At 37.6% G+C, this 15,110-nt stretch overlaps 1 protein-coding gene across 2 annotated transcripts in view; it reads right to left on the reverse strand.

The window, feature by feature from the left end:
• Window positions 1-421: 421 nt before the first annotated feature.
• ube2g1b (ubiquitin-conjugating enzyme E2G 1b (UBC7 homolog, yeast)) overlaps window positions 422-15,110 on the reverse strand; it is a 31,599-nt gene continuing 16,910 nt past the window's right edge. For both annotated transcript variants that reach the window (XM_041203462.1, XM_041203463.1), the window contains 4 exons: window positions 13,754-13,851; window positions 11,840-12,018; window positions 6,699-6,805; window positions 422-4,822 (listed from right to left, as the gene is read on the reverse strand). In XM_041203462.1, coding sequence (XP_041059396.1) covers window positions 6,719-6,805; window positions 11,840-12,018; window positions 13,754-13,851 — 364 coding nt within the window. In that variant the 3' untranslated portion in view covers window positions 422-4,822; window positions 6,699-6,718. The remainder of the gene's footprint in view (window positions 4,823-6,698; window positions 6,806-11,839; window positions 12,019-13,753; window positions 13,852-15,110) is intronic.

Genomic DNA, 15,110 nt, shown 5'->3' on the forward strand with positions numbered 1-15,110 from the left:
CTGATTCCATAAATCATTTTAAAACTGATTTGGATAGGTTACAGACAAAAAGCAGGGATGTGGGACTGAGTATGACCCAAAAATCCAGCACTGGCATGATAGGTTATATGACCATCTCTTGTGCTGTAAATTTATACATGAAATGAAGATGTCAATGTTTTGCTCCATTTATCACTGAGTACTTAGTCCCACAAATTACATTTACTGAATTCAAAGCTGTGGCAGCTCAAATTTTCTTTGCTCTTAAATTGAGGCACACACAGCAAACTAACTTTGTGTAGGATATAGTGGCTATCTTTATCTATTAAACCATTCATAGGGACCAAAACTTTTAAGTTGGTACAAAGCTGCCTAACAATATTAAAGTACACTTGTGTATACTGAAGAGAGTTGGCACAGTAAATGTTTAGATGTACATGAGTCATTGCAACAAGCTTTATTCCTCATTATCCAGCTGAGTAAATTTCATAAGGTTACATGTATGAGTGTTCAGAGTAATATCAGTTGTCACTTACACTTGATTATTGCAAATAGGTTTGCTGCATGTAAATGCTTTTTTCAAAAAAAAAATAGCGCTGGTTTTATAATCTTTAAGACTTAAGAACTAAGAGTACCTTCTGTTTTGGAATCACACAATAAGTACAATCATCCTGGAGGTCAGAAAATCTTATTCCTCTGCTCAGAAAGGATTACAATGAAACACTTGCATTTTGATGTAGGAAATGTCCCAAGGTGTTCATTTGTATAAGGAAAATGTAAACGAAGTCAGAGAATTGATTCAAAACCTTAAAGAAGTGGGCTTTGAGGAGGATTTTGAGAGAGATGGAAGGGTTTAGGAAGGAAATTCCAGACAGTGGGATTTAAGCAGCTAAAGGCACTGTGACTACCACTGGGGAGAAGCAGGGATGCAGAAGAGTTCACTGAGATTGTTGCTAATCCAGTCATCTATGCCTCAGATTGGTTTTGTACCTGTAGTTCTCCCAGACAAATTCCCAGTATAATATGCAAGTTGTTACCTGTGGGACAAACACTTTGCTGTAAGTTTGTGTACTAAAAAAAAATTAGAAACTAGCTGCCAGGAGATGAATTAAGTTAGAATAGATAGAAACCATTGGTATAATTCAGGCGCTTAAGGTATTTTGTAACCTTTCAGATCTGTAATGATTTGGTTTGTCTGGTGATACCAATACTCTCAGTACTAACATGCTTTACAAACGCACAATTTGACCATTTCACTTTGAAGCTTTTTTTTCACATTGAGAATATTTTGTATCACCAGCTTGTTCTAATTAATGTCTTTTACCCATGTTAACCTTCCCTCTAGAAGGAGACCCCAGTTTCCAGTTTTGAAAGAAGTCTTCACCTGGGAAGCCTTGGTGATGAAGGAGAGAGTTTAGTTGTGTAGAATGTAGCTATGTAGGAGAGGGATATTAAATATTTTGTATCAGTTATTTCAAATGGTGGTAGAAGTGAGAATGTAGAGAAGGGGATGGAACTGGTTGTAAAGAAGATGAGATAAACTTAAAGTGGAAATGTTACTAGGTTCTCATGTAAATTGTACCATGGGACTGAAAAGTACCCAATGTTTGTTCAAGAAAGATAAACCATGTAAATGGACAGTAATGTTAGTTGTGGGTAACCTCTTACATTTAGCATTTAGAAATGCATGTGTTGATCAAGAACAGACAACATGGATTTGGTAAAGGTAAGTCATGTTTGACTCTTTTTTTGAAGAGATGACCGGATGAAGAAAATATAGTAGGAGCAGTGCATATGGATTTTCAGAATGTGAGAAGAGGCTTGTTTGAAAAAAATTCAGACGTATAGTACAAGAGAAAATGTAGTAAGTAGTATGGAATGGCTGTTGGATAGGAAACCAAGCTGTGTTAAATGAGTGTTGCTTGGATTCCAGTGATCACTTCTGGGTACATGTTTGTTCTTTAATATATAGGGATGATTTAGACTTGGTCATATGAAACACAATCTTTACTTTTGTGTCTTCAGCAAGGAGGAGAATTATAAAAGACTCCAGAATGGCTGACATTGCCAGAAGCAATTTAAAAAGGACGAGAGAGATGATATCCACAGGGAAGTGAAACAAGGAACAGGAATTCATTCAGTAGCATGGATGAGTAGAGATCCTGGAATTCCAATTCAATAAGCTGAAAGTTTAAGTCTAGGTAGAAACAGTTGTGAACTAGGATAACTGCATTTTGAATTTTATGATGGGGCAAAGAGTACGAGAGGAAGAAGTATTGTAAATCTGTACAAACATTGGTCAGGCCACAGTTAAGAGTGCTGTGTGCCGTTTTGGACACCACAAGCTGGCAAAGCGATAGAGCATATATAATGTAGATTCACCAGAATGATGTCTGCGATGAAAGTAGTTATCGAGGCTTGAGATATCGCTCATTCCATTGCGCAGAGATTTGAGGTTTTAAAATTATGAAGGGTTCTGCATTTGAAAAACAGAAAAGGGAATATAAATTTAATATTGTCACTGAGGAAACAACATTTCTTCATGCAGTGGGTTGTTAAAGCGTGAAATGTTTTGTCAGTCTTTAAGGCAGGGACTATTATATAACTTTAATAATTTTCTGTTAAGCTGAAAAGAAAAAGAAAATATAGAACAATTAGGAAAGAGTAGGACATTGAGATTAGTTTTGTATTGCTTCGGCAAAGATCCACCACATACATGATGGACTGAATAACCTATTCTATGTTGTAAACTTGAATGGAAATGGTGAACTATCATCTCTTCAGAAGCTGGCGGATGTGATGTAGTTCTGGCAGTTTCTGCCCTTTTGGATTTTTGGGATTCAGTTTACTTTTGTTATAGTTCAGCTGTTTAAACAACTCATTCATTCTCATTTATCCTGTCCCACAGATTCTAACTATTTGTTCACATTTGAAAAATGTCATGATTTATAACAGTTACACATTGCTATACAGAAAAAGTGGAATATTGCATATATGTAATTTATAAGAAATGAGTAACCAGCTCAGAGCTGTACTGAGCATAGTAACAAAATAACAAAAGGCAAAAAAAATCTACAACAGAATAATACTGGATGCTATCCTACCAAGAAGTGTAAGAGTGTAAGTTGCAAGAAAAGCACTAGACAATTTCTTGCCTGAACAATTATCAAGGGTAAAATAAATATTTGTTAATGGAAGAGCTTTCAGAGTAAAAATATCACTGGACAAAGGGTGGAAGTGATGATAATTAACAAGAGCCAAAAACGTTAATTGAAAGAAACAAAACTGTCAGTACCTGAAAAAGCAAAGAATGAATGAACTGGCATTGATATTGTGCTGTGCCATGTCTCAAATGTCCCAAAGTACTTCACACGAAACAAAGTTCTTTGAAATAGTTATGAATGCAAATATGGCAGCTTATTTTGCATAAGCAAGATCTCAAATGGCAACGAGCTGATTAGCTGGTCAATCTGCTGCAGTGGTGTTGGTTCAGAGAAGCATTGACTTGACCATCAAAATGCTTTATTCCAAATGTCATGGTCTTAAAACATCCAACTGAACCAGTGAAATGGGTAAATGGATTCTCGGTTTAATGTTACATCTAAAGGAAAGTCCTTTTGCTAATATAGTATTGTCTTGGTAGTGGACTGAAATCGTAGCCAAGATTATCTAGCCACAAATCCAAGAATAGGGCTTGAATCCACAACCTTTTGCTTTGTTACCAAGCTGATGCTCTACTGAAAACCAAGACAATGCCATTTCTGGCTAATATTATAGTTGCAACAGCAATCAGTTTTTAAGAAATAAGTGAACAATTTTTAGTTCAAGTTTCTGAAAGAAAATAAGAGCCAGTGTTTTGAAGGATTCAATTTTTTAAACTAAGGAGGATAAATTAATTTGAATTTAAGAAAATTATTTGATTTGAAATTTCATTATTTAGCTTGTATAACTAACATATGCCTTTTGTTTTGTCTGTCATGTTACATTAGTAATTTTATGACTATGACAGACAGAACTATTAGTTACACAATCAGCCAGATTCTAAAATAAATTCGGTTTATTAGGCTCAGATCAAATGTGGAAATAGTTTATAAAAATTAAAGCTGAATACTTTTACAATCTTCATACTTTGCAGCAAGAAAACAGCTAATAACACCCCAAACTCTTAGCTGCTCCTTATAATATATTCAAAAATAAGTTTTGCATTGAATCATACAGTTTTCAAATGAATGGCAAATGCAGTAACCAGAACTGTTTTTGTATTTCCTGAAATTGCTACAGCACCAAAACTGGCTTAAAAGGAAAATCAGGGAAGGCATTTTTAACCATCCCTTTTCTTTTCCCACTGAGCCTTGAATACTATTACTGTACTGTACCTGAATTATTTTTTAAAATTGTTAAACTAAAAAAAAAATCAAAAAAGTTACATGCTACATTACTGTAAATGATTCGGTGAACTAGTTTGTCACAAACCATTCCCAAAGTATATAGATTATATTTGCTTTAGGCAGAGCAGCAACTTTCAGAAATACAAAAGTAAGCCTTGTTTAACACGACACTTTCATAAGCAGTCTGATTTCTTTCAAATAAATAAACATAATTCACGGCACGATTTGAAAATAACTGAGATGAAACTTAAGGTAATTTGAACTTTTTTTTTGTTGCATTAAACGGAAAGCCACATTTCTTTCAAGAGCTCTTAGCAATGAGCATCTCTCTCTAGAAGAGGAATTCTCGTCTATCCAAGCTCTACAGCATGGAATTCTTAGCTGCAGGCTGCATTGATGTTATGGCCAGTGACCAGTAAGAACAGGTAAAGGCAAAGTTCTTGTTTCAGCTACCCCTGAAAATAGAAATATGTCAAATTAGAAAACAAAATACATTCACATTTTTCAAAAAGCTCATCAATAGAACAATGAAGTATATTATTTCACAAATTTAAATATGTTTTTAAAAGGATATCAGTCACATTTGAGATGTGCACTCAATGTGGATGCAACAGGATGCAGACTTTTTCCTTTCCACATGGTAAACTGTAAATCTTGATCAAGTCTTTGGAGAACCAATTATCAAAACGAAAATATTTGAAAAAAAAAGCCAAAATAAAAGCTCTTCATCACTTTAGCAAAAATACTCTTCTTCCACATAATCTGAACAATTACTTTTATTTATTTAGAAGTAAAATTCTGGATAAGCCAGTCTGGACTATACAGACCTATTAAATGCATTTACAAACACAAGCTCTCATCAATTACTTAGTTGGCTATTAAGCTATACCAATACCAAAGTTAAACTTAGATCATTGTTCAAAAACATGCAGATAGGAACACTTCATAGTTTGAGAAAAACGGCAAAAACAAGTTCGCTCAGTCGACAAAAAGCGCCATCGACCTACAATATGTTATATATTATCCAAAAGAAACTCAACTTTCTTCAGTGTGGATGGTCATGATGATGTGACAAATGAAACTATACTTCAGCAAACATAAATAGCACCACTGAATATCTGTCCACAGAAGAATCCATGACTTAAGCAAACATGAAGTCACGAGAGGAAAGAGACGGATGTTCACCAACTGAAACTTTATGCAACACTTCTAACTGCATAAACTCAAGGCAAAATCCCAAGACTGACTGACTTATGGCCCTTAAACCACAGGAAGAACGATGACGATCTTATGTCATAGCCACTTTACAGGATTAAAATGAATGAGTCAGGATCAGTGAGTAGAGAGACAGATTTAAATTTTCAAAACTCCTTTGCACTAAAACACTCCTAAGTATCCTACACAGTCGTATTTGATCATTCATTCCACATAATTATGGTCTTCAAAGTTTGATTAGTTTCTAGCAGCTTTCAGATTTTATTAAATCTGTTGTAGCTGAGCCTTTTGAAAATGGTGTGCTCTATACTCCTGAAGACAGTTTTACATCTGGATAATTGTGTTATTCAAGGGGATAAGAATTCTATAATATTTGTTGCTTGCAAATGACAGATGTTATTTAAATCAGAACATAACCAAAATATTTTCTATAATCTAACTTTAAAATCTTAATTTAAACCTTTTATATGATTCAGCTGAACCTCTTTATAATCTTTCATGTCAAACAAAATTTTGAAGTGTGATGAAGAAATGTATAGAGATGATGGATTTCTCACATTCAGTTTAAATTTTAGAAGAAATTATACAGAATTCAAGATGGATAACCAGATTTGATGTAAAGCACTGGCAGCTTAGTTATCATACCTCATGATAAAAGTTAAATTGACGCCAAGTCAGATTTGAACATCATAAGGGCTCAGGTAGTTTTTTTAATCCCAGCCAATAGTCAACACTTCTGTTACATCAGTAGCAACCTCGAATTCAACTGCTGTAAACATTGTAGTTAGCTAAATGTTAAGTCATAAATTCCTCTTAATTGAGCAGTGCGAGGAGTTACTGGTTCAACATCTATATGACAGAGTAATAGAATATGGATGCAGTAAGATTCTGCATGCGATTGGTTTCATTTTATACACATCATTTGGGGAACATACTGAGTGGGGTCCATGTGGCTTCACTGTAGGGAGTTGGGGCACATTAGAATAAATAGTTGTTGTTAAATAAAAAAACAAACTGAATAACTACCAGCACATAAATCTAAATAGAATTCACATAGTGTCACAGTATGAATTTAAAAAGCTATTTAAAAACCCAACAGTTTGAAAAAATACTTACCACAAAATTGGAGGAAAAATTTACTCAAATGCCATTTCTTGGCTTTTTCTTACACACCGAGCAACTTTCCTCTTAAATTCACCATTAGGATCATCTCGCCATTCTTTCTACATGAAAGCATAATAATTGTGGTAAAAAAAATGTCCACTCAACTATTAGTTAAAAAACTGGCTCAGCAGGCACCACTTTCTTCAATAGAAGTTGTATTTAATTTGGTCTCTCCACATCTCTCAAACCCCAAGCTTAGCAATAATGTAGAGCTCTTCTTCTGCCATCTATGCACCTTTTTGTTCAAGATACATCTTTCCTCTGCGAATTTGATCCATTATTTCTTTTTCAACCTTCTCTATCCTCTTGCCTTTTTATTCAATATTGCTGCTATGATATTATTGGTCATGTCAATTTCCCTGTTCCCCTCTATATCCTAATCCATGATCCCTTTATCCTGTAGCTTTCTATTAACTGTTTCAACTCAAACCTGCTGACAAAGGGGTAATTATTGCTGTATGGTGTTTAAAGGACCTCCAGCTGGCTGAGGCTGAACACCAACCACCCTTATAAATCTTCCTACCTCCCTCTGGACCATGATCTACCTAACAAAGTTTCATTTTCAAGAGCACTGCATCTCCTGCCACGACACTGGAACAGGAAGTTGGCACCCAATGCATCCATAGATGCATGCGTGGTGCCACTGACATCATCGTTGTGTGCCCATTGTCCATGGAAAGCTCACCACCTTTGCTCACCCCTTTGCTTGTGGCCTCACTCACTGCTATACACAAGATCTGAAACTTCAATAAATAAAACTTGTACCTTAAATATATTTAAACAAACTACGCTTCCTACATTATAAGAAGTTCTATTTCAGTATTCTATGATACAGGCAGCTACCTGCAGCGTTGCTGGCAATGACATCACAGTCACAGTGACTGCATGTGCAGCGAGTGTACCCCCTGCAAATGCAGTCTTTCAAGAGTGTTACTAATAATAACTCTTCCAAGATCTCATTGCCAGTGTTTTATTGTCCTTCCCCCACTGCCCATTTCTAATTCCTCTCCAAGATACACGGAGAAGTGTCCGAGAAAGCTTTCTGCAGTTTTTTTTTATTCATTCTCAGGATGTGGGCTTCGCTGGCTGGGCCAGCACTTATTGCCCATCCTTAGTTGCCCTTGAGAAGGTGGTGGTGAGCTGCCTTCTTGAATCGCAGCATTCTATATTGTGTAGGTACAACCACAGTGCTGTTAAGAAGGGATTTCCAGGATTTTGATCCAGCAACAATTTTCCACATAGACAGGTAGATGCCAGTGATGTAGCTGTACCAGAACAGCAAGTTCTGCAGCACATTCTTCAGTGCTATTGCTGGAATATCGTTAGGGTTCATAGCCTTTGCAGTATCCAGTGCCTTCAGCCATTTCTTGATGTCACGTGGAGTGAATCAAATTGGCTGAAGACGGGCATCTGTGATGCTGGGGACCTCTGGAGGAGGCAGAGATGAATCATCCACTCAGCACTTCTGGCTGAAGATTGTAGCAAATGCTTCAGCCTTATCTTTTGTACTGATGTGCTGGGCTCCCCCGTCATTGAGGATGGGGATATTTGTGGAGCTGCCTCCTCCACCGAGTTGTTCAACTGTCCACCACCATGCACGACTGGATTTGGCAGGAATGCAGAGCTTAGATTTGATCCGTTGGGGGGATCGTTTAGCTCTATCACTTGCTGCTTATGCCGTTTGGCACACAAGTAGTCCTGTGTTATAGCTTCACCAGGTTGACACCTCATTTTTAGGAATGCCTACTGCTGCTCTTGGCATGCCCTCCTGCACTCTTCATTGAACCAGGGTTGATCCCCTGGCTTAATGGTAATAGCGGAGTGGGGGATATGCCAGGCCATGAGGTTACAGATTGTGTTCGACCACAATTCTTCTGCTGCTGCTGATGGCCCTCAGCGCCTCATGGATGCCCAGTCTTGAGTTGCTGGATCTGTTTGAAATCTATCCCATTTAGGATGGTGGTAGTGCCACACAACATGATGGAAGGTACCTTTAACGTGAGGATTGGACTTTGTCTCCACAACAACTCTGCAGTGGTCACTCCTACCGATACTGTCATGGACAGATGCATCTGTGGCAGGCAGGTTGGTGAGGATGAGGTCAAGTATGTTTTTCCCTCTTGTTGGTTCCCTCACCACCTCCCGCAGACCCAGTGATGGAAGGATGGCAGATTTCCTTCCCTAAAGGACATTAGTAAACCAGATGGGTTTTTAGAACAATCGACAATGATTTCATGGTCATCATTAGACTTTTTAATTCCAGATTTTTTTTATTGAATTCAAATTCTACCATCTGCCATGGTAGGATTTGAACCTGGGTCCCCAGAGCATCCTGGATTACTTGTCCAGCAACAATACCACTACACCTCCCAGCTGAACTAATTTCCTTACATCTGAACTCTTTTTGTATAGCTTCTAACCATTTATATTTGTGACTCTTCTGATGCCCTCTACAACTTTCAGTTCAGTTCAGTGATGGGTCAAAGCAGGCAATGATGTGGAAGTGATAGTAAAAGGAGTTGAGGATACGGTATAATATGGGATAGGAAGCAGTCAAGAGTTTGCAAAACTGCAGCTGTAATTGACAAAGTGTGGCAGTTGGATGGAGGCTGGCAATGTTAGAGAAATGGTAGTAAGTTTTGGAGAATATATGGGGTCAGAAACAGTTGGAAAGCTTGGTTGTAATTGAATTCGTGGAGCTTATTTAGTGACAAATGCAGAAGCAAGTAGGGTTGGAATGGACTAGGAGGACATAGATGCTAATACCATAAATATGCCATTGATGGTCTAGTTAATGAGTGAGATCACGGGAATAGAGAGGCCTAGGAAATGGCATTTTGAGGGCTGGCAGTGTATATGGATAGAAGGTTTATACATGGCAATGAATTTAGAAAAAAGAGGGGAGGAGAAGCTCTGATTGAAACTAAAATCATTGAGGATGAGCAGTCACTCAGTGCAGCAGTTGAGGGAGTAAAGGAAGGAGGATAGCTCAGTGATAAATTTAGGATGGAGTTCGAAGGGGAGGTAGGAAATGAGAATTTTAAAGGAGAGGCAAGTTGATGTTTAAACAAGGTGTGTTCAAAAGAGAAGATACTAAAGGAGTAGACAGAGTCCAGTGAGTAACTTCGTAATAACATCACCACCACCGAGGACATCTTGTGGCAAGTGTAGGCAGGTGAGGAATAAAACACCACCTGTGAGCCAAGTTTCAATTAAAGCCAGCTGCCAGGATATCAATGTAATCATTTACAATAAAATGTGAACAGCACAAACTTGTCCAAACAGTCTGGAAGGAAAAGCAAAGGAACAGTGATTGTGGATCTGTTAGCAGTGTCCAAAGGATCAATGGTAAGTAGGGTTAGCAGGTCAGGGAACTTAGCCACATCCCTCATTTACTTTACAGCTGGAAGTAATGATGTTGAGGAGTGGTTCTACCAATGTCTGGAGGGCAAAAAAAGCAGGTTAACATTTTAGGTGTAGAGTTTTCATTAAAAGAGTTTTGGGCTTGAGGTCTGCATCCAGACTTTGCTCGATAGTTTTCATTTCAGACCTACTGTGCATTTCCAGCATTTCTCTCGCCCAGGTTTTATCCCTATTTTAATTTTTGCGTGATCCTTTGTTCTTGGAATACTATTCCATTGTCTCGCTGAAATGACCTTTGACATCACTTAACAGTTTTTTATTAAGTTGCCTGCAGCTCATTCAATCCATTAATTTCCTCTCTGATCGGAGTAACGGTTTTTTCTCTCCTTTTAATCCCCTAACTTTACTAAAATGATTACATATCTTTTAAGTATTCAGGTCTGTCAAAGGTTTGCACACAAAACATTAACTTGTGTTTTCTATTTGTAAATACTCAATGATTACCAGCATTTTTCATTTGCATTTAATTTCCAGCATTTGCAGTGTTTTGTTTTCTTTTTACACAAATGTTCTCCAATTTTTGCCCAAAATTATATTTCCTTAAAATGTTAGCTGCTTAACAGCATTGAGTTACAATGTGATCCTTCCAACTGTACTTATAGTAACCCTACACAGCTATGTAACATGATTACACTAAGCAACAAAACAACTACTCAAATGATGTAGAATTGGTATAAATGATTATACCCAGCTACTGGAGGATAAATGGAAATGGTAGAATAGATATGTTTCATGTCAAGACTCTTTGTTTCAGTGCTTCCAAGCTGTAACATACTCCCATGCTTATATGAATACCTTTACCTCCCTAGCTGCCATCTGTTATATTTAGATGCATCTTTCTGCAGCATTCCAAAATGAAACATATCCAAGTAACACATTAGAGGAATGAATGCAATGAAACACAAGAGAATTCTGTCTATGGCATTTCCAAAAGTAAAAAGTTAAAATTTAACAACTTTTCTGCAGAAGTTTTTGATAAAGTAAATTAGGAAAATATATTTTCGTTTCAGTTACTAAAGGGCATAAATTCCCAGAAGAGTGAAGAGAAAGGGTAATTTTTTTTTTAGTCTAAGTATCGTTGGAACACAGACTATTCTACCAGAAGCAACATTGAAGCAGACTCCATTATAGGTTTTTAAAAATATAGTGGATACGTATTTGATAAAGAAAAAATTAAATGGGCATGGGAATAGGAAAGGCAAATAGGTCTGTGGATAGCTCTTACAGAGAACTGCCATCGACACAATGGATTGAATGGCCTTTCTCTGCTGCAAAATTCTTACAGGGTGTAGTGTGTAATAAGATGAATATGACATTCACTAAGTTCCAGCAGTCACTTCTAAATGCTAATGACAACGTTATGGGAGGGCAGAAGGCTCATGAGAACAGCATTAACTTAGTTGTGGAACGTGAACTCACAATCCAGCATCAACAATGCACACCATTTTTGGTATCATGATAGTCTGAAAATAAGTGCAAAAATCATTTTACATGCAGGATGATTGATGGAGGATTAAAAATTAAACAATGCAACAGGGCTTTGGAAATGCCAGATACGAGTGGAGGATTCACAAATACATTTTTTAAATTCAGGAGCATTATATTATTAAAAGTTCTGATCACCCTGCCTTATGAAAAATAAACACTTACACTAATTCTAAAATACTTACTGCAGCATCAACATTAGCGGGCGAGTCACTGTTGGGATCAGCTAGCATAGAGATGACACTGATGAGAATTGTCTCTACAGTGTGAATGGGCAGCCAACGCTCCTCAGGTTTCTCATAACCAAATTTATCCTCACCTGGCTCATGCAGAATTGAAATGCACACATCACCATTCTTGGCAACTGTAACAACAATAAATAATGATTTTAATTATTTTCCTAAATAGTTAATTAATGACTAAACAAAATCAAAATACAATGGTTTCTGGAAATCTGAAATAAAAACAGAGAATGCTGGAAATACTGACAGTCTCTGTGGAGAGAAACAGAGTTAAGATTTCAGATCGTTCCATATCATCAGTTCAGACTTGAAATGTTTATTCTATTTCTCTCTCCACAGATGCTGCCAGACTTGCTGAGCATTTCCAGCAATATCTTTTTAAAAATTTATTATAGTTAATTAATAAAAATAAATGTAGGAATTTCAACAAAATTGTCGAAGGTAAAGCTACTCAAATTAACAGTTAATCAAGATACCTCTACACAGAATGACACAAACTTTGTATGTCATCAGGAAAATGTTAAGAGTCTATAATTAAGGATAGGATGACTGAACACCTTGAAACTTTTCAGCTGATCAGAGAGTGCCAACATGAATCTATAAAAGGTAGGTCATGCTTAATGAATTTGATAGAACATTTTGAAGAGGAGACTAAGTGGTGGACAGGGAAATGTCCACTTTTGTTACTTATATGAACTTTCAGAAGGCATTTGATAAGTTTCTCCTAAGAGACTGTTTACTAAAGTTAAACTCTTGGTGCTGAAGATAAATTATTGACTTGGTGACGAAATTGGCTAAGCAGAAGAAGACAGAGAGTAAGGATATATGATAGATACTTTAATTGGCAGCATTTGACTAGACTGGTGTCCTGCGTTGGGACCTCAATTATTCTCTATATTCATCAATAACCTGGAGGATGGGATAGAAAACACATATCCAAAATTGCCAATGACTCGGTATTGCAAGCAGTGTAGATGGAATGGTGGGGTTATTCACTCTGGACCCAAAAAGGATAGAACTCTAAATGGTGAAAAGCTAAAAACAGTGGAAATCCAAAGAGACTTGAGATCCAGGTACACAGGTCATTAAAATGTCATGAACAGGTATAGAAAATAATAAAAGGTTAATCAAATGCTAGCCTTTGTATCTAGAGGAATAGAATACCATAGACATTAAGGGATATGAACCGAAGGCAGGTGTATGGAGTTAGGTTACAGATCAGCCATGATCTCATTGAATGGCCAAAAAGCTCAAGGGGCTAAATTAGCCTGTTCCAGTTCCTATTAGATACTGCAGCTTTAATAAAACCTTCAACAATGGCTCATCAATTAGGAGAGACCCCGTACCTTATGCTGCTTCCAGTAGTTTGTGTAAGCTTACAAGAAGCCACTGGCTATTGTAAAATACATCCTCAGAAATTTTCTTATGTATCAGTTCACAAGTACTGGGGTATTATTCTAAACTTGAAGCTTATATCTGTACTGCAGATTTTTTTGACAGTTAAACAAAGTATGCCATACTCCCCTAAAATAGATGGTAAGTCCTACACCTCATGTCAATTGAAATCAGGTTCCATTGCTGGAGAGTTCCCCCCACTTTATGGCAAGTGAGTTGCTAGAAAAAATTGTAAGAGGAGCTTATCCATCTAGTAAATATTGACTCATTATTGGTATCTACTTTGGGGAAATCTACAGCAATGATTGAGGCACCTTATACTATACCACCACTTTGCAGAAGATCAAAATGATACAGGATAAAATGATACAAAAGTCTCTTCTCTCTCCCCTAACCCCCAACTAAAGGTTTTAAAACTGACAATTATGAATGAATAAAGCAATAATATATGTACAATTTTACCATTTGGATGCCATATTTCTGTGATGAAATTCATCTTTGGAGGCCGCAAAGGGTAATCATTAGGAAAAGTCAGATGAGCTTTGAAGAATCCACCCTCACTAGGGAAAAAAAAGAAATGAATTGTGATGGAAGACAACTGTATATTGCTGATCAGAAGGGAAACTAAATATTTCAAACAAAAATTGTAAAATCTTTACTCTAACAAGGCTAGCATAGGAGAATAACAGTTTCCTAATCAGCTTTTCAGATATTAAGAACATTTCATTGTCAAGGTTTCGTGACAGATTGTGGGGAGGCTGTAGCATAATGGTAAGGTCATTGGACTCTGGTAATCCAGAGGCCCAGGCTAATGCGCTGGGGACAAGGGTTTAAATCCCACCATGGCAGCTGGTAGAATTTAAATTCAATTAATAAATCTGGAAATAAAAGCTATCCTCAGACCACAAAACAATTGTCGATTATCTTTAATGCATTTTAGGGAAGGAAACTTGCTGTCCTTACCTGGTCTGGCCTACATGTGATGCCAGATCCACAGCAATGTGACTGACTCTCAAATGTCCTCTGAAAGAGTTCTAACAACATGCTACAAAGCATAAAGGAAATGAAACAGGATGGATCACCTGGCACTGACCTAGGCAACGACAACGACACACCCAGCCCTGTCGACCCTGCAAGTCCTCCTTACTAATAACTGGGGGACATCTACCAAAATTGGGAGAGCTGTCACACAGACTAGTCAAGCAACATCCTGACATAGTCATATTCAATGAATCATACCTTACGGAATGTCCCAGACACCACCATCACCATCTATGTTATGGCAGGACATACTCACTAGAAGTGGCGGCACAGTGATATACAGTGGGGAGGGAGATGCCCTGAGACTCTCAAAATTGACTCCCACCCCATCAAGTCACGTGGCAACAGGTCAACATGGGCAAGGAAACCTCCTGCTGATAACCACTTGCCACCACCCCCATCAGCTGATGAATCAGTACTCCTCCATATTGAAAACCAACTGGAGGAAGCACTGAGGGTGGCAAGGGCACAGAAAGTACTCTAGGTGGGAGACTTCAATGTTCATCACCCTTAGTGGCTCAGTAGCACCGAGTTTTAAAGGACTTGGCTGCTAGACCAAGTCTGTGACAGGTGGTGTGGGAACCAACAAGAGGGAAAGACCTACTTGACCTCGTCCTCACCAATCTACCTGTTGCAGACGATTGTACTTATAATGATAGGAGTAACCACCATACAGTCCTTGTGTCTTCACATTGAAGATATCCTCCATCGCATTGTGTGGCACTAATGCTGTGAAGGATGATTTTCTTTACAGTGTACAAGATGGGTTTCTGGAGCA

This window comes from Carcharodon carcharias, chromosome 13, assembly GCF_017639515.1.
Source record: "Carcharodon carcharias isolate sCarCar2 chromosome 13, sCarCar2.pri, whole genome shotgun sequence".
NCBI lineage: Eukaryota > Metazoa > Chordata > Chondrichthyes > Lamniformes > Lamnidae > Carcharodon > Carcharodon carcharias.